A 21,553-nucleotide genomic window follows, 5' to 3' on the forward strand; every position below is an offset into this window, starting at 1 on the left:
TCCGATATGCACTTAACTTTCCTTATGATTTTGACTATATAGTCAAAATCGTAAGGAAAGTTAGTGCATATTGCACCGTGTGTACACAGCTTGCGATGCCGATGCGCGGTCCCGCGGGATCAGCATCGCAAGCAAAAATAGACTGTACAGGCAGCCCAACATTGACTATATCGGAGGGGCCAGACTCCAGCCCCGTCAAATAGTCAATGTCGGGCTAAAGCCGCATCTCACAGTGTGTACACGGCTTTAACCATATATAACATTACTTGTTGTTTACTATACTGTATTTACTAAACATTTTTAGTTGTTAAAGAAAATATATATATTTTTTTATTTCTTTTGTGTATTTCACAACTTTAATAAACACATGAATCTTATTTATTGAACCTTAATATTTGCTCTACTTTCAGACACTGTAACTTTGAATACAATATTATTATTGCTGCAGGATGAGTCTTATCTTCTGTAGTGTGTATGTAGAGAAGTTAGCCACGGTATGTAATAGCTTTTATTGAAGCAAGGGGGGTAATTCCAAGTTGATCGTAGCAGGAAATTTTTTAGCAGTTGGGCAAAACCATGGGGGTAATTCCAAATTGATCGCAGCAGGATTTTTGATAGCAACTGGGCAAAACCATGTGCACTGCAGGGGAGGCAGATATAACATGTGCAAAGAGAGTTAGATTTGGGTGGGTTATTTTGTTTCTGTGCAGGGTAAATACTGGCTGCTTTATTTTTACTCTGCAATTTAGTTTGCAGATTGAACACACCACACCCAAATCTAACTCTCTCTGCACATGTTATATCTGCCTCCCCTGCAGTGCACATGGTTTTGCCCAACTGCTTACAAATTTCCTGCTGCGATCAACTTGGAATTACCCTCCAAATGTGATAAATGAGATTTTTTTTTTCATATTGAAATACTGTCAATACTAAATGACTATTAGCAATATGTAAATAAATAATGTGTTTTATTCTCTGTTATCACCTTTTAGGAGCTTTAAATCTATAGATATCTGTTTCCTCAATCTCTCTTTCTCTCTCTCTCTCTCTCTCTCTCTCTTTCTCTCTCTCTTTTTTCTAGAATTAGTGCCTTAAATTTTTTTTTTACATTTGTTAGCTTTCCATGGTCTTGGTCTTGCCAGATCTGGCTTATTATGGCTAGCCCTCACTAGCCAGCATATTAAATGCATGCCTGCAGTGCTTACATTATGGATCAATCCCCTTCTCTTACTGGCTCAGCTTCATGTCTGTTAAGTGGGCTACACACTGTGCACTATTTGGGTTGATCAGCCGGTTCCTGAGTGGTCGGTCCAATTATCTTACAGTATGTAATGCTAGGTACACATATCAACAATCTGATGAAGAACTTAGTGCAGCACCCCATGTAGTACCAGGGCTAATTATGATTGTATTTGACCCGCTGCACAACATTTGGCATTGAATTGTTGTAGTAGTGTGTACCTAGCATTAGTCTAGGGCAGGATCAGAGCAGGAAGCTGGCCTGCTCCTCCTCCCTGATCATCTCTCTGGCTCACAAAGTGTTCCTTTGCTTCAGTTTTGTTTCTCAGCTTTCCTTACTCTCTGCTCCTTTTCTTCCCTACTCTCCTGTCTCTTCCTTTAACTTTTCTCCCCTCCACGCTGTCCAACCCCCATCAATGCTTCAGCAAACCTGGACCCAGTGATGGCTCCTCATGTGTACAGAAAGCCTGTAGAAAACAAACAGAAGAGTCTACCTCTTACAGCATGCAAGCTCTGCATGTCAAGTATGTGTTGGGGTACTGATGTAATGTGGGGCTATTAATGTAATGCAGTGGATGGACGGGGATATTCATTTAATAAGGAATCTCTATTAAATGTGGGTTATATTATTGTAATATAGTTTTTTGGTGTCTATTATTATATTGTTGGGGTAATACTGCAGTATGCAAACTTTGTATTAGTCTAGTAATTACTAGTGATTTAGTGGGGTGGGGGGGTCTTGTTTATTAAACGTGGGTGCTATTAATTTAATGTAAGGTCTGTTTGCAGGAAGTGAAGCCAAATGTGTTTAGTTATTGCCAGGCTTTCCAAGAGATTAATAGCACATATCACTTTCCCATATAGGACCCGAACATGCCAGAGCATGGCTTAGTGGCAGTAGAGCACAAGACACCAGCAGCAGTTATACCGAACTGCAAGAGTAGGTAGGAAAGAGCAGCACAGCCCGACAACCGTCCCAATTCTTCTAAGATCCTCAGAGTTTTGCAGGGACAGTCGAGATGTATATTCCATATCACAATGCTCTGCTCACGAAGGGGGAGTTACACACATCTACAGTATTTGTGGTCTTCATGCTGGTGCTTCATGATGTGGGCATTCTGTGCAGAGCATTGGTGATGTCATTAGTGGAAGTCTGGACTGAGATCCTTCCCAACGGAGCTGCAGTGATGTGTGCTGACCTGCACTCATTCATCCCACACTGCAACAGGTAGAAATCTGTAGGCCGGTTGAAGCTTGGGCAACATATGACAATGTGAGAATGATGGGGAACATGTGTGACATTAGACATCTGACAAACAGGACCATTATCCGTTATGTCACCAGCCAATCTTGTGAATGTACATGCCAACTAAAGAAGAATATATATATATATATATATATATATATATACATATACATACATGGAACAAACTAATAGTAAATGGAATAAATTAGACTTTTCTGTTGTATGGCATTCTGAAGTTTGCAAATATATCCTGAATATCTTGGGTCATTTCACTGATAAATCATTTGTTTCTCAGTCTTCAGGACATTCCTCGTCCTTACTTTTTTTTCTATTGACGATATCCAATGCATGAAAGAGCAAGAGATTTAGTGTATTGGTCGCTGTCATTAATTGCCACACAAGCCACATGTTAATAATACAGTGCTGAACAACTGAAGAAACCCAGTATCCGATGAAGAAAGCACTAGACTTGTGTAACGTCACAGTTCTACAATGATGTTTTACAGGATCTTCCACATTGTAGACCTCATTTATATCCATGGTGATCTTCATGTTTCATCGTCCAACTTTGGTTTTAGGGCTTCGACACTGAAAAATGTTCCCTATAATATACAGTACAGTAGCAAGCAAAAGCAAATGATGATTTGCAGTATAGACATGAATGGAAGCTATATTATTTGCTGTTATTTGCATGGAATGATGGAATAACTCTAGGATACTTCTATATTACCTAGTTACATCTTGAGGATGTGTGGATTATTTCAACATCTTGAAAGACTTTCTATATGCCATATTACTCCATATTACACATAACTGAGTCTTAAATCAAATTTTACATATTCTATTTTTCTTCTTAACACTTGTGCGTGTGCTGGATCTTCTAGCTGCATCTCCCATGTGCAGAGAGGACCCGGACTGGTCGGCAAAGCTACTAGCCAGTATTGGCTTGAAGATGACTTTTCCTCAGCTACCCCAACAACATTTTTATGGTAAATTTGGTGAAAAAAAAAATTCTGTTGAATAATAATCCAATTTGTGTTCCCCAAATAGGGTGTATGTAGGCATTTCTACCCAGATAGGAGCAGCATTTGAGTACATCAGGATGTGGATTATGTTGTCCAGATTTCAAGTGTTGGGATTCTGTTCTATTTACTTCCAATTACATTCTCTCTCCACTACATAGAATATTAGCTGTTTCACCACAAGACTTGCTGCACTTGAACCATTGTGGCAAGTATTTCATCTTTACTAAATTATGATAAAAGCTATTTATCTTTCTTACCAGGTAGACTGAGGCAGCCTGGCTGCAATAATTAATTTGATGCTTATTGCCCTACTCTTCCGGAATGCCTGTGAAACTCCCAAATTGGGTGTGGGAACATGAGCATCGGGTCTGGGACTCCAGGTCGACAACAAAAAGGCCGACACACCTTAGGTCAATGCCAATTGGTCGACACACCTTAGGTCGACATGGAGAAAAGGTCGACATGGAGAAAAGGTCGACAGGAACAAGGTCGACATGGAAAAAGGTCGACATGAGTTTTTTATGTTTTTTTTTGGTGTCGTTTTCTTCGTAGAGTGACCGGGAACCCCAATTAGTGCACCGCGTCCCCTCGCATGGCTCGCTTCGCTCACCATGCTTTGCTCGGCACAGATTACCGTTCCAATCGTAGTCCACGTGGATCGTTAAGTATGAAAAGGTTCCAAAAAAGAAATTTTTTTTGAAAAACTCATGTCGACCTTGTTCCTGTCGACCTTTTGTCCATGTCGACCTAAGGTGTGTCGACCAATTGGCGGTGACCTAAGGTGTGTCGACCTTTTTGTTGTCGACCTGGAGTCCGGATACCATGAGCATCTGCACTGAGATATAGGGTCTGATTCAGGGATGGACAATGCTGCATCTGCTGTAGCATCCATTGACGGAGTCCTGGGTGAGATAATATGCGAATGCTGGTTTAAGCCTTTACCTTATGCACTAGCATGCCTCGGAGAGTTGCAACCCTGAGACGCCCATTTTCGGTGTCCCTGTATGCAGTAGTACTGCCGGTGGCTCTGGACAGTCCACCATCGGCACACCATCGTGTCCACCATCAACACTTGCACCTGCCTGTGATAGGTTCAGTGTCATTGTATGGCCTCTGTGGACAGTGGCCTGTGGAGAGCACAGACCACTGTTCCTAACATGCCCGTGATCCTCCACAACACGCCCACATGCAGATATTTTTTGTGTTCGCTTCAGGCCCCCTACATGTTACTATCCAGGAACACCCATCATTTTACTACTCCATTGCTGATACCAGCGGTCCTGCATGCAATAGCACCTTTTCATGTTCATGTGCCAGTACTGGCATTGCACTCAGTTATGCCCACCTCTGAATCAGGCCCATAATGTGTCACTTTCCAGTGTCTGTTATAAAAAATAAATAAAGTGTTTTGTTTGACCTTGAAGATGCTCTTGCTATGTACAGTAAATGTCTATGATGAGACCCTTCTACTGCAACACTTGCTCTTTGGAGATATTTAGGTGTCATGAGCTTGAGGATGACATACTGCACTGAGTTCAATACGTCGTAAAACAAACACAGCAAACAATGATCCGATGACAGCAGCAATAAAACATGAAGTATAATGGAGGAATGTGAATACCTAGTGTGTAACAACATTTATGTCACTAGAAATGAGGCCAGGTCCCGTCACTGAGCATGCGTATTCAAGTAACACACAGGTAACGTGGCTGCTACCCTGTGCAGGAATTATTAGTATGGCAAGCATAAAAACTAGCTTCAAACAAAGTGTGTGTGGTACGTAAAGGGATTTAACCCTAAAAATTAAAACAGCACATTTATTTTGCTTTAATATCATTATTTTAAACTTTTGAGTTAAACATGCTGAGAAGCATCAACCACTTAGCAAATTTACTCCTAAGAGTTAAGGGGGGGGGGTAGTTTCAGTTAGCCATGGTAATTTACCACGGGCTCTTGATTTCCCGGGGCTATCCATTTAGCCCCAAAGCACAGGCATCAACAGGCTCTGAATAAAATGCCTGATGATTAGTTGGGTTTTTTTTGTGATTGCGGCAACAAAGACATAGATTTGTAAACTTATCATGGATTCTGTATTTTCATTAGAAATTAGAGATAAAATTACCTGGGGGGAAAAAATCACACAACAAAATATTGCAAAAAGTCAAATTTTTCGCTCTTTAAAAATAGTGTTGCCTAATTGAATTCCCCACCTTAATCTAAATAATAGGCCCCATTTACCAACGAGACATAACCCCTTTCACACTCACTAAATCGGTTAGTGCAGGGGTGAACCGCTAAGCACATATAAACATGCATGTTATTATGTATGTAATATATGTGCTGGCTGGTTCCCACCTGGGAATCAGCATAAGGTTTCACACACTCCTAAGCCCACCCCCAGACTACTGTGAAACTAGCCAATGGGAGTCTGGGGGTGGGCTTAGAAGGAGTGTGTGAAGCATTATGCTGATTCCCAGATGCCGCACGGTTCCAGGTTACACTCAGTGTATCCGAACCCCCGGAGGAACCAGCCAGCACATATATTACATACATAATAACATGTATGTTTATATGTGCTAAGCGGTTCCCCTGCACTGTATGGTTGGCGTTGCAGCCCAGGCATAGGTGTGCGAAGGGGGGGTGCCTGGTGCGCACAGGCACCCCCTAATGTCTGGCACCCCGATCTCACATGCCTGATGCAGCGAGCAGGCTGATTACTGTCCCCTCTGCGCTGCACCCTGTCAGGACTGCATTACTGACCGGACGCCTGGGTTAATCAAGGGTGCCACTGCCACTGGCTTTCAAACTCCCACCTCCATGTACAAAAACAGCGTGATGTGATTACGTCATGCTGTTTGCACGCCCACCCGTCACACCCGCCACACGCCCACCTTGCTCCTTCTATGCTATGCCAACGCCAGCCACTGATGAGGATCAGCATGCAGCCAGCGTTCCTCTTAGGAAGACAAAATCAATACTGGCAGGCGGTCAGCAGCAGCATTGACACGTCACTCGTTTTTCCAGCAGCGGCAGGACTAGTCTGCGACTGTCAGTGACAGTGAGTGACTGACTTGTAAGTAAGCTGCTGCAGCTTGCTGGGGAAAGAGAGGGGGAGCCAGACCAGACTGCGGAGTAGCAGTGTAATTGCAGTGAGTGCCATCTGGGGTGCTTGTTTGGTGCACACCACAACATCTGACAATGTATCTGCTTTATTAGGATTGGTACAAGGGTGGATATTTTATATTGCGTTGATCGTCAATAGATGGTGCTAGACACGCCCAAAAGGCGGTGCTAGACACACCCCTCCGACGGTGCACCCCCTAATAAAATGTGCTGCGCACGCCTATGAGCCCAGGGGCTGCAGCCACTGCTGGTTATGGCTTCCTTTCAGTGATTAAAAAACATTGGTAAACTAATATTACAGTTGAACATTGTACCACATATGCCATCTGTAGATGGTGAGAGCAATATGATCCCATTGCCGGCTTCAGGGAAGCCTTTCAGGCATTACCGGGTCCCTGTCAGGTGAAAGTGTCATGCGGATGTACAACAACCCCTCTCTGGCAGTGATAGGCTGCTAGCACAAGTGGGGGAGAGGCCGCTGAGGAGGGAGACGTTGCTGTGCCTCGCCGGAGCATTAAGTAATGTTAAATACCAACTGTGATACTACACAAAATATGTCACTGGTATTAAGATGCATTATTAAATGGGGCCCTATGTGTTCTACATTCATATTTTAGACCAGTGAAGGGAACTATAAACAAAATAAGAGTTTAAGTTAGTATTTCAGTGAAACAGTAATAATGGGGAAAATGGATGACAAAAGCACACAGTGAATATAGCTGAAACAAATGTAAAGCGTGTCCTTGCAACACTGGAACAATTTCATCTGTGTAATGTTATACTTAATAAAATGGAATTGTAGCAGTTTTGCAGAAGGGATGAAAACACAGCCAGCCACGTGGACATGTCATGAACATACAGTATATGTATGATCTGTGATGCGAACAAGAGCAGTGCAATTAGTTATACTGTTTGTTACCTTCCTCAGGCTCCTCCTGGAAGTCCTCAGAATCGATTTCTTTGATATGTAATATTGCTTCCACACGCTTCTCTATGGGAGTCAGTTCTACCAAAGTGACTTTTTCTCCTTTGCTTTCCAGTATTTTCTGAGCATTGTTATGATCCAGTTTTTTTTTTGTCTGCTTTTTCAGCTTATTCCAGGCTTTCTTTATCTCCTCAATGGATCTGTCCTTGCCCCCTGCAGCATTTATCTGCTTTTGGATGTTTGCCCACATTTTATTCTTTTCCGCTTCGCTGATTTGGCCAGAGAGGAGTTTGGGCACAAGTTTGTCAATGTTATCCACTAAAGTGTTCAGCTCCTCATCCGTAAATTTCAGCTTGTCTGCTTCTCCTGCTGGAGATGGGGCACTCAGGTAAATTGACTTTTAAGTATGTTCTTAGGGCCAAGAAAACACTATTTTAACAAGAAACATTTACAGGATAATGGCTGTACTGTACAAAACATGATGCTCCTTAAATTATTGCTTTTCAAGAGAAAATTTTTGTATTCTGGAAAGATCTCATGGGTCAAAACAAAAATTAAATGTTTGTAAATGACTTTACTTAGGCACAATTTGCATGGGAAGCACAGGAGGCTGCTGAACATATGCCTCTATGTTTATTTCTCATACTCATACCTTTTGGTCCATTGGAGAATACATCAATTGCATGCAATCATTCATTTGTCAGATACATTTGTAATAATATTACGTATCACATATGCAATCATCGTGGGATATGCATATATGTTGTTTTATATATACTTATGGGAAATTCAGTTTATAAATATTTGGAAATAGTATCACCCTCAGATTCAGTTTATGTCCACTACTATAATATAGATTGTACTAGAAAAATAACTGTGCTTGGGTATAAAATATGTCATTTATGCTGTATAAAATATTTAGGACATATGTAGGACTGACTTTAGTCCCCTGTGACCCTAACATTCAGGTTATGTCAGTGATAAGTGATAACTTTTTTATGGTATATAGATACACTTAAAAGGTCTGCAGTCAATAGGTTGACCACTAATGGTCGACATGCATTAGGTCGACAGGGTTAAACGGTCGACATGTAAAAGGTAGACAATGAAAAAGGTTGACAGGTTCAAAAGATCGACTGGGTCAAAAGATCACATGAAAATGGTCCCCACAGGTTTTTTTTATTTCTTTTCACGTGCACTATGATTGGTAATAGTAACCATGGCGAGTGAAGTGGTACATTAATGGGGTTTGTTGTGGCAAAAAAAGTGACAAAACACCCCTCCCAAAAAATTGTGTCGACTTTTTCTTCTGTCTACCTATTCCATGTCAATCTTTTGACCCTGTCGACCTTTTCTACTGTCTATCTATTCCATGTCGACCTTGTGACCCTGTCAACCTTTTCTACTGTTTACCTATTCCATTTCAACCTTGTGACCCTGTTGACCTAATGCATATTGATCATTAGTGGTCGACCTATTGACTGTAGACCTTTTTATTGTAGATCTAATAATCCACACCCCTATTTAATATATAGAAAATAATAATCTAATCTGCATTATATTGGAATGTAAGAAGCCTAGGTTAAGGTATTTTACCTCAGTGTTACCACATTTAAATATTAATTTCTTCCACTGCAATTTGTGGGAAACTTTAATTGAGTCAGTAAAATCCCAAATGTAATGTGTTTACACAGGAAAATGTCAGTCTCATTGTTTTACCTCCAGTTATATCATCTTGGAGATCATCCTCTATCCCAGAAGTTCCCTCCTTTTCCTCAAGTTCCAGCATGGCCTTCACGCGTTTCTCCAGGGGAGACAGATCCGGCTCGGTCTCCTGCACAAGTCCATTCTCCACAACATTTTCCTTCTTATTTTCCAGCAACTTATTCTTGGTTTGCTTTTTGAGAACATTCCATTGTTTTTTTAAGTCAGCTATGGACCTGTTATTGCCCCCCACGGCATTAACCTTGGCTTGGATGTCGGCCCATATCTTACTTTTCTCTGCTTTGGTGGTCTTAGAAGATAAAGCACCACATAAATGTGCCCCATTTTTAGACACACATTCCACTAACATTCCCAACTCCGGCTCTGTAAATTCAGGCTTCTCATGCTTGTGTTCTCCTCCTGGTGAAGAGGCACCAACCTCATAAATATTGTTTTCATTAATCAGGGTTGGGCCTGCACTTGTGTCTGACTTGTCCATTAGTTTTTTTACTTGGGCTATACACACCAAATGCAGTTAATCATTGCTAACATCAAAGCAGGCAGTCACACTAGGGCGCACTTATTGGTGCTGTACATCACTCCCACATGCTTTTGTAATAATTCTTAAGGTGAATCTTTAAAAGAAAAATGTGTATACAAAGAAGACTAAAAGAGTTAATGTAGATCTTAGTGTAATGTATAAAATAGCAAGGAATTCTGATGAGCAGTGCAACGCACCCTAAGGCTTACTAGGATTGAATGTGTTTCATACTGATGAAATGGACTCTAAAAATCAAATTACAGCTTAAAAGCAATGTTTATTTCAAGCAACCATATACAGTGTGCTTACGTTCAGTGTGCCTGTCCAAAGTTATGTTATGTCTATGCACTCTGCTAAAATTAATATGCCATATATTTACTGGGCCATTGGGAGCTGACAATGGGCCAAATACTGAGAAGGTGTCAACACGCCCTTCCAACAAACATGGAAAAAAATACTATGTGTGGTGCTGCAAAGGGGCACAATGTCCCTGTCAGTAGTTGACTCGGGCCCCTCTAACTAGCCGGGATAGAGAGAGAGAGAGAGAGAGAGAGAGAGAGAGAGTAGAGAGAGAGAGAGAGAGAGAGAGAGAGAGAGATAGATAGATAGATAGATAGATAGATAGATAGATTTGAATGACAAAGATGAAGTGAATAAGTGATTGGCACTTGTAGATGGCTAGTGGAACTGGTATAACAATACATCTCTCCTGTTAGCTTTGTTAGCGAGAACTCAGACAATTGTAGACTGTAAAACATTTGTTAAATATCCAAAAGTGTTTTTAGTTGTATTAGTCCAGCTGTAATCATTTACAATGCAACTTAAGCATTAGGGGATACTTTTTTATTGTTATTTGTATCTACAATTTTGTTTTCAAAATAAGAGATTATGTATTAAAAATAAACTGTTAGCCCAGAAATACAAATCATCACCAAATACTACAGCACTAAACATATACATTGTTAAATGGTAAGTACTAGAGATGTCATGGAAGGTGCTATTAATTATGTTGGAATGGATATTAGATCAGATAGGACACATGGATAGGCAAGGACAAGTGTTTTGTACTTACCATCTTCATAGCAATACTCAATTACATAGCCATCTAATCCTGCTGCGCCAATGTGGTCAGGGGGCCGCCATTTCATGGTCACTGTGTTGTCGGTCACGCCGTCTAGTGTTAGCATGGTTGGCTCACTTGTGACAGCTAGAAAAAAAAGATGGAAAGAGCTTCTAATTAAATAAGAAACATATTATTATTGTCCAGTAGTAGGCGGATAATTGATAGTACAAGACTGCCTTAATATCTAAGCTGTTTTTGTTCCCCAGTTTCCATGTAAGTAACCCTCTATTCACTATATATATGACATCAATGTCCTACAGTATATGTGCGGCACACAGTTTGTTTTTGGTCATATAAAACAAAAATTGGAAAAAGTTGACCAACTGTCAGTTAAATACACTATAAACAAATACTTACCCAATGGGACAAAGGGCTTGGATGGCATGCTTGGTTTAGAAATTCCTATTGAGTTGACGGCAAAAACCCGGACTTCATATGCAACACCTTCAATCATTTTTTTTGGCTCAAAGGTTGTTTCCTTGCATAGATCAAAATTTAATCTCATCCATCTGGAGCTTTGCTTCTTCTTTCTTTCAATAAAGTATCCTATGAAATGACAATGCATAATATATTCATCTTCGAACGCTTAGAAATGTTCAGTTTAGGTTCTGAGCACTAGGATCAGTTACTTGTTTTCTTAGTAACCCATGTTACTTATTTATTTATTTATTTATTTATTTAATTTAAAAAAGTTATTTTAAATAAGATGTAGAATAAAAGTTATTGTGTCTGACTGTGAGGTGGGAGTAATAAGAAAGAGAGCGAGTAACTGCTCAAACCATGTTTGCATGCAGGGTACATAGTAGCTGCTTTTGCATGCAGCCCACAAATGCTGGACAGCTTTATTTTTACACTGCAATTTAGATTTGTGTTTGAACACGCCCCTCTCACATCTAATCTCTAATTTTACATCTTCCCCACCTGCAGTACAAGCAAGTATTCAATTGAAGTCGGAAACTGCCGTCTTGTCGGAAAGACAACATTTTCCAACTGTTTTAGGTCGGAAGCGGTTCCGACCTATTCAATGCTGCCACCTTTTTTCTGACAAGTCGGGAAATCTGACTTATCGGAAACCTGTCAGAAAGCACGCGGATCGGCGGCTTAAGCCGCCAATCCACGTGTATTGTCGGAAGCGCGCCAAACCCGACAGGTTTTAGCCCCGTTTCCAACAATGTCAATCTGACTTTAAAAAAAGTTGGATTGGCATTGTTGGGAGCAGGCCAAACCTGTTGGATATGGTGCGGCATTGAATACTCACATGTCGGATCCTTTCCGTCGGAAAGGATCCGACATGAATTGAATATACCTGATAGTTTTACTAAGGTGCAAAGTTACTTGATCTCTTTTTTAATTGTATTTTAGTACAGAAAGTTTTACCTTCAAAGTGGAATTTTGAACACTAATTGAAAAATAGGTTATCACATTTACTGAATGTAACCAGATGCAGATCAATATTCATAGGTGCCACATTAACAAGTGTCTCATAAATAAAGAACAGTATATACGTTCACTCACCCAGAATAGGGCATCCTCCATCATATAATGGTGGATCCCATTTCATGATACACCAGTCCTCCCCAACCTCTGTTACATCGGGGGCTAGTGGGGCATCAGGGATATCTGACAAGATGAAAAGAGAAAGAAGAAAAATAAAGACAGATCAATTTTCCTAGTATGTTGCACAGAGATCCTATTCTTACAAATATTTTTAACTAATGTACTTTTCCTCTTCAAGGGCTTTACCTAACACTATAAAAGTCTTACTACTAAAGTGATTATACTGTATATGTCATTTAAAGCTTTATTTTCAGATTCCAAAACTCTCCCGTCAATCTTCCTAATGCATGTTAATTGTCCCACTATACAACCCCCATGGAACATAACCAAGAGTCTGACAGACAGTAGTGGCGTTGAGTGTAGGGCAGACAGACACAAGCCCTGAGGTTTGCTTTCTATGCCTAGCACAGGAATTCCCATATTTTTTATGCTATACAGCAACTCATTGTTTGTGGTTATTGTGCTATTAATCTTTGGAAAGTATAAAGAGGACTTGTAGAGTAGGGCTCAAAACAAGCTGAAGTGTCAAAATCTCAACTCTAGTAAGATAGCAGAAAAAAAAGTAATATAAAATCTCTAATTTCAATTAGAACAATATGGAACTTAAAATGGAACCTTGAAAAATATCTGAGCCCATTGGAGCACCGAGATAATTCAATGTCCTAAAACAAAGTACAATTGATTACTGTGCGGCAGAATTAGAATTGTATTGCAGACAAAGCACAGTTATACTAATCATTAGAGGCGGATTTGGGGGTGAGGGCGCCCCTAGGCACAATAGTAATGCCCCCCCCCCCCCCCCCCCGCCTAATGTTATTAGTTTCATATTTCATTGATTGGTTATAAGCCCTCATTTGATGATAGCCAATTTAATAGCCACTAACTATTGCTTTTTCTTATTTTTAATTATGCATGGAAAAGAAACTTATAGGGGCAGTATGTGCATGTCCTACCCATTTACACTCCAGTCAAGATGGCATATTGTACAGTACAATGGAAATATTTTACCGTTAATGGTACATTTTGGACTGACAATACCAACACAAGCATCCAAGTGCCACCCCCAAACAAGTGCCGCCCATAGGAAATTCACCTCTGCTAATGATACAGTATATACTTTTAGAAACATTACAACTTTTTGTTGCCATGGTGCAATTCATTTTTTAGTAACACAAGCTTTTCTGTTGTGTGGTAGCTTTTTTATTAATATGTATTTTGTCCCATTATGGAGAACTTCATCAGCAACTCCTTAGCTTTTATATAACAGCACACTTATCCATCTCACCTGCTGCTATAGACTATTTCTCACCAAAGCATACACCAGATAAAGATTCTGAAATGCATATCCTACTGTATGTGATGTGAGTGACGACAGCTCTATAACGAACTTCTGTCAGAATGGCAGAATGACAGTATGGCACCCAATAAAAGTAAACATAGCTTAAATATAAAACAGCTTCAATTTACATTTATGAATATGAACTTGTATTACTATAACTTACCTACTACTTTTATTTTGATGTGAGCTACAGCTTCACCTGCCTCATTCTTCACCATTATCCTGTATGTGCCAGTGTCTTCCTTCTCAGCAGAGTCAATGACTAGCAGTCCATGATCAGGGTAAGACTCTGCTCTTATACGACCACTCAGCTCTGTGATCCACTAAAAGGCAAAATACATTGAATCATTTTCTAAGTGGTTAAGCAGCATATACAGTAACTGTAACAGGAGCAAACATTCAAAGTGTTGGGTGAACAGTGCAGCCGTGGCCTCAGTATGTCTGTGTCGATACACTGACTGCAGAGGCACTGTATATAGGGAGTTTGGAGGAGGAAGTAAAGGATGGAAGTAGGAGATGGGGCTGTGTCTGGTGTTTGTGTTTACACAGGCACTCGTTTTGTGAGGAGCCTTACTGAAGCCACTGTCAGTGCTAAAAAGTACTTATTTCTATTTATAAGTACTGATTTTTATAGATAGAAAGATAGATAGATAGATAGATAGATAGATAGATAGATAGATAGATCTGTCAGCAGCAGTCTGATTACTCCCAAATGAGGGACCATGCTGTGTGGCTGTGATGTTCTCTGTATTTTATGGTGGTTATATCGGACTATTTGCAGTATTCTTTTTTTGACTTTATAGTGTATGGCAGTCACGTGGATGTTTGGTTTATTATATAGCTGTCATTGATGTTCTTTGTATTATATGGCAGTCACTGTGATGCTCATGGTATTATATGGCAGTCACTATAATGATCTCTGTATTTTATGGCAGTCACTGCAATGTTATCTGCATTATCTGGTGGCCACTATGATGGTATCTGCATTATAAGATTCCTAGATTATGTGGCAGGCACTTTAATGGTCTCTGTAATACATAGCTGTCACTGCAATGCTCTCTGCATTATATGTCGATCACTGCAATGCTCTCAGTATAGTATAGTGGCCAATGCGATGATCTGTGGTGGGTGAGGTAGTACAGTCATCAATACTTGACCATTTACACTCAGGGAACCCGGTAAGTGTGGTAAGCGCAGTAAGCACCATGTGTGTGTGTGTGTGTGTGTGTGTGTGTGGGAGGGGGTGGGGTGGCAATATAGTGGCAAGTAGCTTGCAGACTGTTCCTTGCTCCCTGCATGCTACCTAGTAGACAAGCAGAATAAAGAGAGGAGAGCTAGTAGCCAGCCAGTGTGATAAGTATTATGGGCTCTACATGCCCTACATGCCTACATGCCTTACATCCTAGCCCCGGCAGCCCCTTCTCTCTTTCCTCAGGGGGACCCCATATAACCACCGGGGTAAAATAAGATGTGAAAGTACTATCACATATCTAGACATACATTTATTTTTTAAAGGTTTTACCTTATCTCCTCTGCTCCAAATAATTTTGGGGGCTGGTTCTCCAGTAACAGGCACCTCAAGTCTCAGCTTAGTTCCTGCTACAACCACCACAGTATTATCAGGATAATTAAGTGTGTCAAAATGGATTCTTGGCGGATCTGCAATGTAAAAACCATGTATATTGCTATTAGATCAAATAGTTTTCTAAATTAGTAACACTTAGGGCCTGATTGTGAGTCACACGCAGATGCGCACGCAGCAGCATTTACTGGCAGATGCCCGCCTGCAAATTTATGCAAATGACTTACAAACTCCTTCCCTTGTGTACATCCATGCAGTGGAATGTGCAAGGACTGAGAGACCCATGATTAGCACCCATTCATGCTGTAATACTGATTACTGCGTCCTTATACACCACAATCGGTCACACTATTGAAATTTACACCAGCCCTATAACAATAGCAGTTTTTCTGGACTGTGAATGCAGCTGCTTGCACTGACATGTGCGTGACACTCCCATAACACGCCCACTGTATGGCCCGATCGTTGCGATAGGCAACTTCTCCACTGACTCATTTCCCCACACTTTTCACTTCTTCATGAATAGATCCCTCAATTATTCGGCTAATTGTCAGCTAATTTCCCCTGCTGCATGGGGAAAGGTTATTCAATTAAATAGCCTTTTTCCATGCCGAAAATCAGGGATTACCATGTGGAAACTCAATGATTCCGGGTAAACTGCGGAATCAATGGATTTTCTCTGCGCATGAACCACCGATTGTGCCGATTTCTCGCTGACTTTTACCATCAGTGATTCATGTGCGGTGTAATCCCCACAAAGAGAATTGGACCAGCGGTTAGCTAATTAAATTTGCCTTGAAAAAGCTGCCACATAGAGCAGTGAAATGCGTTGGTATCTACCCTATCCACCCACGAGATATTTACAACCTGAACCAGCTCCAGAATTGAATTGTGGAAAGGTGCTTTGAACATCTACCACTGAGTAGTTGTGATGGTTGCCGAAAAGCACATGGTGTAGTGGACGGAGACTGCATTTCATCTGAGGACCCCGGCTAATGCACCATCAATAGAGCTCAGGACACCATTCCTCAAGTGGTACATGAAATATAAAATGTGAAAAGTCCCTCTGCATCCGGCACATCAGATTTCATCACAAAAGCACCAAAGAGGGTGATCACCCCAGGACATCAATCCCACGCCACATAAAAGATCCAAGTTTGAATTTTTCCTGGTACTGGCAGCAATATAGGAACAGGTTTATTACTGATTGGACGCAAATATCCATCATATCCAAGTGGGTGAGATCAGCCTTTTTAGGTTACATATCAATTGATACCAATTTTAATATTGTTATTATATATGTAATGTTTTTAATATTAAATATATGTTTACTATAGAACACAATATATCCAAAGTTTATTTGAGCGCTGCTTTTTGTTGTTTTTTCTTGTATACAGTATATAAGAGACTGACTATCTCTATTCAGCAGCTGCTTGGTAAAAGCATACCGTCTCAGCGCCTGTATATACCTTATAGGTAAATCCTTCCTAGCTAATTAAATATGCCTGCTGGGCTGTAGAACTAATTGGATCTTCTGCCTATTGCTCTTGCTCTCATATTTTGTAATCATTTTCAAGATAACCCTGAATCCAGAAATTGGCCCTATTGTACAAGAATACCACCTTTTAATTAATTTAGTGTGAGTACTATGCAATATGTATTAATGATTTCATTATAATAGTTTCAATATTATGCCAGATCTATGAAATATATAAAATGTAGTACAAACTTAACAAATTTTTCATGGATGTATTCCAGTACATCCTAAATGTAATTTTAACTGGGATGGAAGAGGGACCAGGAGAACATCTGCCACTGAGAGTTTTACTTGCTTCACTGGTGCTAGTCCTGTTTCATTGTCAATCAAATAATGGTTTATTTATAGGCTTACATACTGCCACATAAATATAAAGAAATTGTTGACTTTGACAAATCACAGCTCAATAAATATACCCCTGTGGGTCTGATGCTGGGTTAGGTGCATATGCATTAAAAATGCTCAAATCACTTGCACTTACACCCAATACATAAAACCCAGCCAGGTTCTGCACACAAGGAAGATTTTTTTTTAACATTTATTTTGATAATAAAAAAACCTTTTGATTATTTACTTAAACAGCTATCTATAAAGCAGCAGGTATAATCTATCTTTCATATAATATATAAATGAAATTGGCAAAAAAAGTAATTCTAAATTACACTTACAAAATCATATAATATAGGCTTCAGAGGTAAATCCACAACCAGCCAACCGGAAGTGATTAGATAGTAGCTAGTACTGGCAGCATCAGTGTGCATATTCCCCGGCTGTGGCATAATATGGCAACATTCACAAATGTCAACATGTCCATCATGTCAACAGTGAGAATGTCAAAATACCATTTTTTAAAATTTATAAGCCTAACTCTAAACCTAACTGTGAACCTGAATATAACAATATAATGTACTGTTGACTTTATGATCGTTACCATGGAAAATATCAGTATAATCAACATGTCAACATTTTGATCATATCAGCACTATGAATGTTGGCATTTTACATGCCAACATATTGACCACATTGGCATTCTGACCGTTGATATTCTGACTGGATATCTGTGCCCCAGCCATCAGGGCCACACAAGTGATAATGCTATGGACAGTTGTGACTATGGGCCAGATGCATCATCGCTTGGAAAGTGATAAAATGGAGAGTGAAAAAGTACCAGCGAATCAGCTCCTAACTGACATTTTTCAAACACATTCTGTGACATGGCAGGTGGGACCTGATTGGCTGCTACTTTATCACTCTCCATTTTATCACTTTCCAAGTGATGATGCATCTATCCCACACAAACACATCCTTATTGTACTTTACATGGACCTTCTGTCCCCCGATATTCCTCTCCATGTCCAAAATCTGCATACGGACATAGGTGTGCACGGTTTTATGTGGGTGTGTACAGTACAAATGTGACTATATAAAGCTAAACAAATAGGTGAACCCCCAATGTTTCCTGCACCCCAATATACATACCAATGACATGTATGTTGCATGGAATATTGATTAAATAAAGATCTGGTACAAACGCATAGTCGCCTTCATCTTCAACCAGAGCATGATCTATGATTAATCTGTGATTCCTAGAAAAATGAAATAATAATCATTGCATTAGTGTTTTACATTAGAAGTGATTGATGAACTGTATATTGTTGGCTTATATCCTTTGATAGGAACTAAAGTGAATTATAGCTCATTTATTATAATTTACCTTTAAAACCTAGTTTGTACTTAGTTCCTATTGCATATTTTAAACTTATCCTTCATAACCCATAAATTGTCACATTTAGCATTATTCTGTGGTACACAAACATGTGCTAATCCTCCTATTACAAGTCACTGCACTAGGTGAGTCTCACTGTATGATGCCAGTATTATCTGTACATTATACACATCTGATACCCCTTTCACATCGCCAAAATAACACGGGTTATTTATCGGGTTGTTGCCGGGTCGACGCGGGTCGGGTGCAGTGTGAAAGCGCCAAAGTGATTAACCCGGTTAAGCAACCCAGCATTTCAACCCAGGTTAAAAGAAGGGTTAAACACAGGTCAGACCCGGGTTGCTGCGCAGTGTGAAAGCCTCTGACCCGGGAGATTCAACCTGGGTCTCAGAGAAAGGTGCTGATTGGCTGTTTATGTGTCTGCTCAGAGCAGTCCCCAGCCCTTCCTGTTATTTCCTTTGAAACTTTATCATTGTGAGCTAGATCACATCACAGATCACATGGGTGACCTGGGTTCAGTGTGAAAGGAACCAACCCGGGAAAAACCCGGAAATAACCCAGATTGAAACTGCAATGTGAAAGGGTCTGAGGCTGCTCGGACCCGGGTGGGACCCAGGTTCAAAAGCCGGATCCGACAGGGTTTGCGATGTGAAAGTGGTATAAGTCAGGCACATATCTACAGATCTGATTGTTTTCTTGTGAAGCAATTGTTCTTCCTTTGCACTGCCCACATGTGAAATTAAAGTGAATGTAAATGAACACACATGTACAAAAAAAAACTAATTCACAGCAGTATACACAGCATGCGTCTAATCAGAGGCTACGACCAGCAGCTAACGGAACTGCTACATGGGCAAACTCACAATTTTAGTGATTGTTTTTAACTGTCATGGTCCTAGACCATGGGTCTGCAACCTGCGGCTCTCCAGCTGCTGTGGAACTACACATCCCAGTATGCCATGCCACAGTTTTGCTTTTAAGGCATGCTAAAACCAAGGCAGGGCATGCTGGGATGTGTAGTTCCACAGCAGCTGGAGAGCAGCAGGTTGCAGACCCATGTCCTAGACTGACAGGGTCTTACACTGAGCACCCACTATGTAGTGCCTGGGCCATTACATAAAAAAAGCTAGATCTGGAAGATGAAATCTGTGGGTCTAACACAGATAATTATTACAATGTAAACAATGTAATAAAAGCATTCAGAGCTGTTGGAGTATTCTTACCTTCCCTTATGAAATATCTTTATGTGATCTCCGCCATGAAGAAGCTGCCCATTCCTGTACCATCTTCCGGGAACATACTCAGAGATTTCACACTTCAAACTGATTTCTTTGCCGAGATTCACAGTCATATCAGTTAGGGGTTGCAGTATCTTCAGCGGACGCACTTTAATGAAAACATACAAATAAGTTATAGCAGTGTACTTTGTTACAGTGTTATACAAAAGAGAAAAAAAGAAAGACTCTTTGTTACAGTGCCAGCATACAGTATGTCAGTGATAACTATATGACTAATTATTAGCATCCATCTCTGTTTTGGTACACTACATGTCAGGTTTATAACTCTGGCATGTTAATAATGTACAATATAATTAGCAGGGACGTGCAGTCAGGGGAGGCTGGGAGGCAGTGCCTCCCCTGTCATAATGATTAAAATAATACATAGAAGATATTTATAACACAGATCCTGTGATATAGATATCTTCTCTTACTATTCTAATCATTTCCCCCCCTAGAAAATACCTGCATTTGGGGATAGGAGGCAGTGGGAGAGGTGCCTCCCGCTGCTAATACTAAAGTTCGGGTAGCGTGGGGTGGTCAGGGCCAAGCCATGGGCTGTAAAAGCCCATTGAAAAAGTACAGGGAAACGGCACCAGTATATGTGCTTCAATGACAGGGGCGTGCATTCAGCCCACCTAAAAGCACGCCCCGGTCAATCCCGCAGATGCAATTGGACCAGCGGATCCAGATGCGGCAGCGAGACAGGGCGGGGGTTGTGGCGGCGGGACCCGGCGTAGAAACTGTGGCTGGCGGCAGACCTGGATCCGAGAGGATCCAGTGCCTGCCAGCCATTCTGCAGAGTTCGGCAGCGGATAGTCGGATACCCATTTAAAAAATGGCGCCTCATTGTAATTTTTTAAATTCAAGAAGTCTGCCGCGAGCCAATCATGGCTCGACACGTCATCGCCCTGCCCCCTCAACTGGCTTATATAAGCCAACGACGAGGCAGCGGCAGTCAGTCTGGCGGCAGGGAGGGAGCAGGCAAGAGCTCCCAAAGTTAGAGGATGCCGGAAGCCTTGGGGAGGAGGCGACCATGAAAAAGAGCTTAAAGGCCGCCGCCCGAGGTGAAGATGCAGCATAATAAACTATTTAAACATTAAGTGTTGTGTTTTTATTTTAATATTTTCTTTACAGGCGGACTACGGGTGCCAGCGGGCCCTTAATGTCCGGGCATGCTGGCACTTGTGGTTCTTCAAGTGCCGGCATGCTGGGACCTGTAAGCTGCCTGTAAAGAACAATATTAGCATGTCATGAACCCCGCACCCTCCGCCACCAGGGGTGCGGGACATAGTTGTTGCTCAGGAGGAGGGACCCTATTTAAATTTTTGGGGTCCCCACTTTCTGAGGAATTCCAGCTCTGAGCTGACTGGTTTGGGGGGGGGTTAATGATATGGCAGGGGGACCCCATACTGAGTGCCTCCCCTGCTATGGCATTATCAGCCCTGGCTGGTTCAGCCTGGTGCTGGTTTTGCTTAAATTAGGGGAACCTTTTGCTTTTTTTGGGGTGGGGGGGTTGGCGCTACAGCTGCCACCACAATCAGCCAATGACTCACCAGTCACTGACCTCACCGCACGTCACTGATAATTAGACATATAGTAGATAACT

At 41.0% G+C, this 21,553-nt stretch overlaps 1 protein-coding gene across 9 annotated transcripts in view; it reads right to left on the reverse strand.

The window, feature by feature from the left end:
* The window catches only part of MYBPC1 (myosin binding protein C1), a 166,863-nt gene that overhangs the window by 32,518 nt on the left and 112,792 nt on the right, over positions 1–21,553 (reverse strand). For 6 of the 9 annotated variants that reach the window (XM_063927817.1, XM_063927821.1, XM_063927820.1 and 3 more), the window contains 9 exons: positions 19,891–20,053; positions 18,421–18,527; positions 15,345–15,481; positions 13,986–14,145; positions 12,442–12,546; positions 11,284–11,472; positions 10,876–11,010; positions 9,278–9,682; positions 7,553–7,927 (listed from right to left, as the gene is read on the reverse strand). In XM_063927817.1, coding sequence (XP_063783887.1) covers positions 7,553–7,927; positions 9,278–9,682; positions 10,876–11,010; positions 11,284–11,472; positions 12,442–12,546; positions 13,986–14,145; positions 15,345–15,481; positions 18,421–18,527; positions 19,891–20,053 — 1,776 coding nt within the window. The remainder of the gene's footprint in view (positions 1–7,552; positions 7,928–9,277; positions 9,683–10,875; positions 11,011–11,283; positions 11,473–12,441; positions 12,547–13,985; positions 14,146–15,344; positions 15,482–18,420; positions 18,528–19,890; positions 20,054–21,553) is intronic. The other 3 variants (XM_063927818.1, XM_063927824.1, XM_063927825.1) reach the window with 3 other exon arrangements.

Source organism: Pseudophryne corroboree, chromosome 6 (assembly GCF_028390025.1).
Source record: "Pseudophryne corroboree isolate aPseCor3 chromosome 6, aPseCor3.hap2, whole genome shotgun sequence".
In the NCBI taxonomy this organism is placed as follows: Eukaryota; Metazoa; Chordata; class Amphibia; order Anura; family Myobatrachidae; genus Pseudophryne; species Pseudophryne corroboree.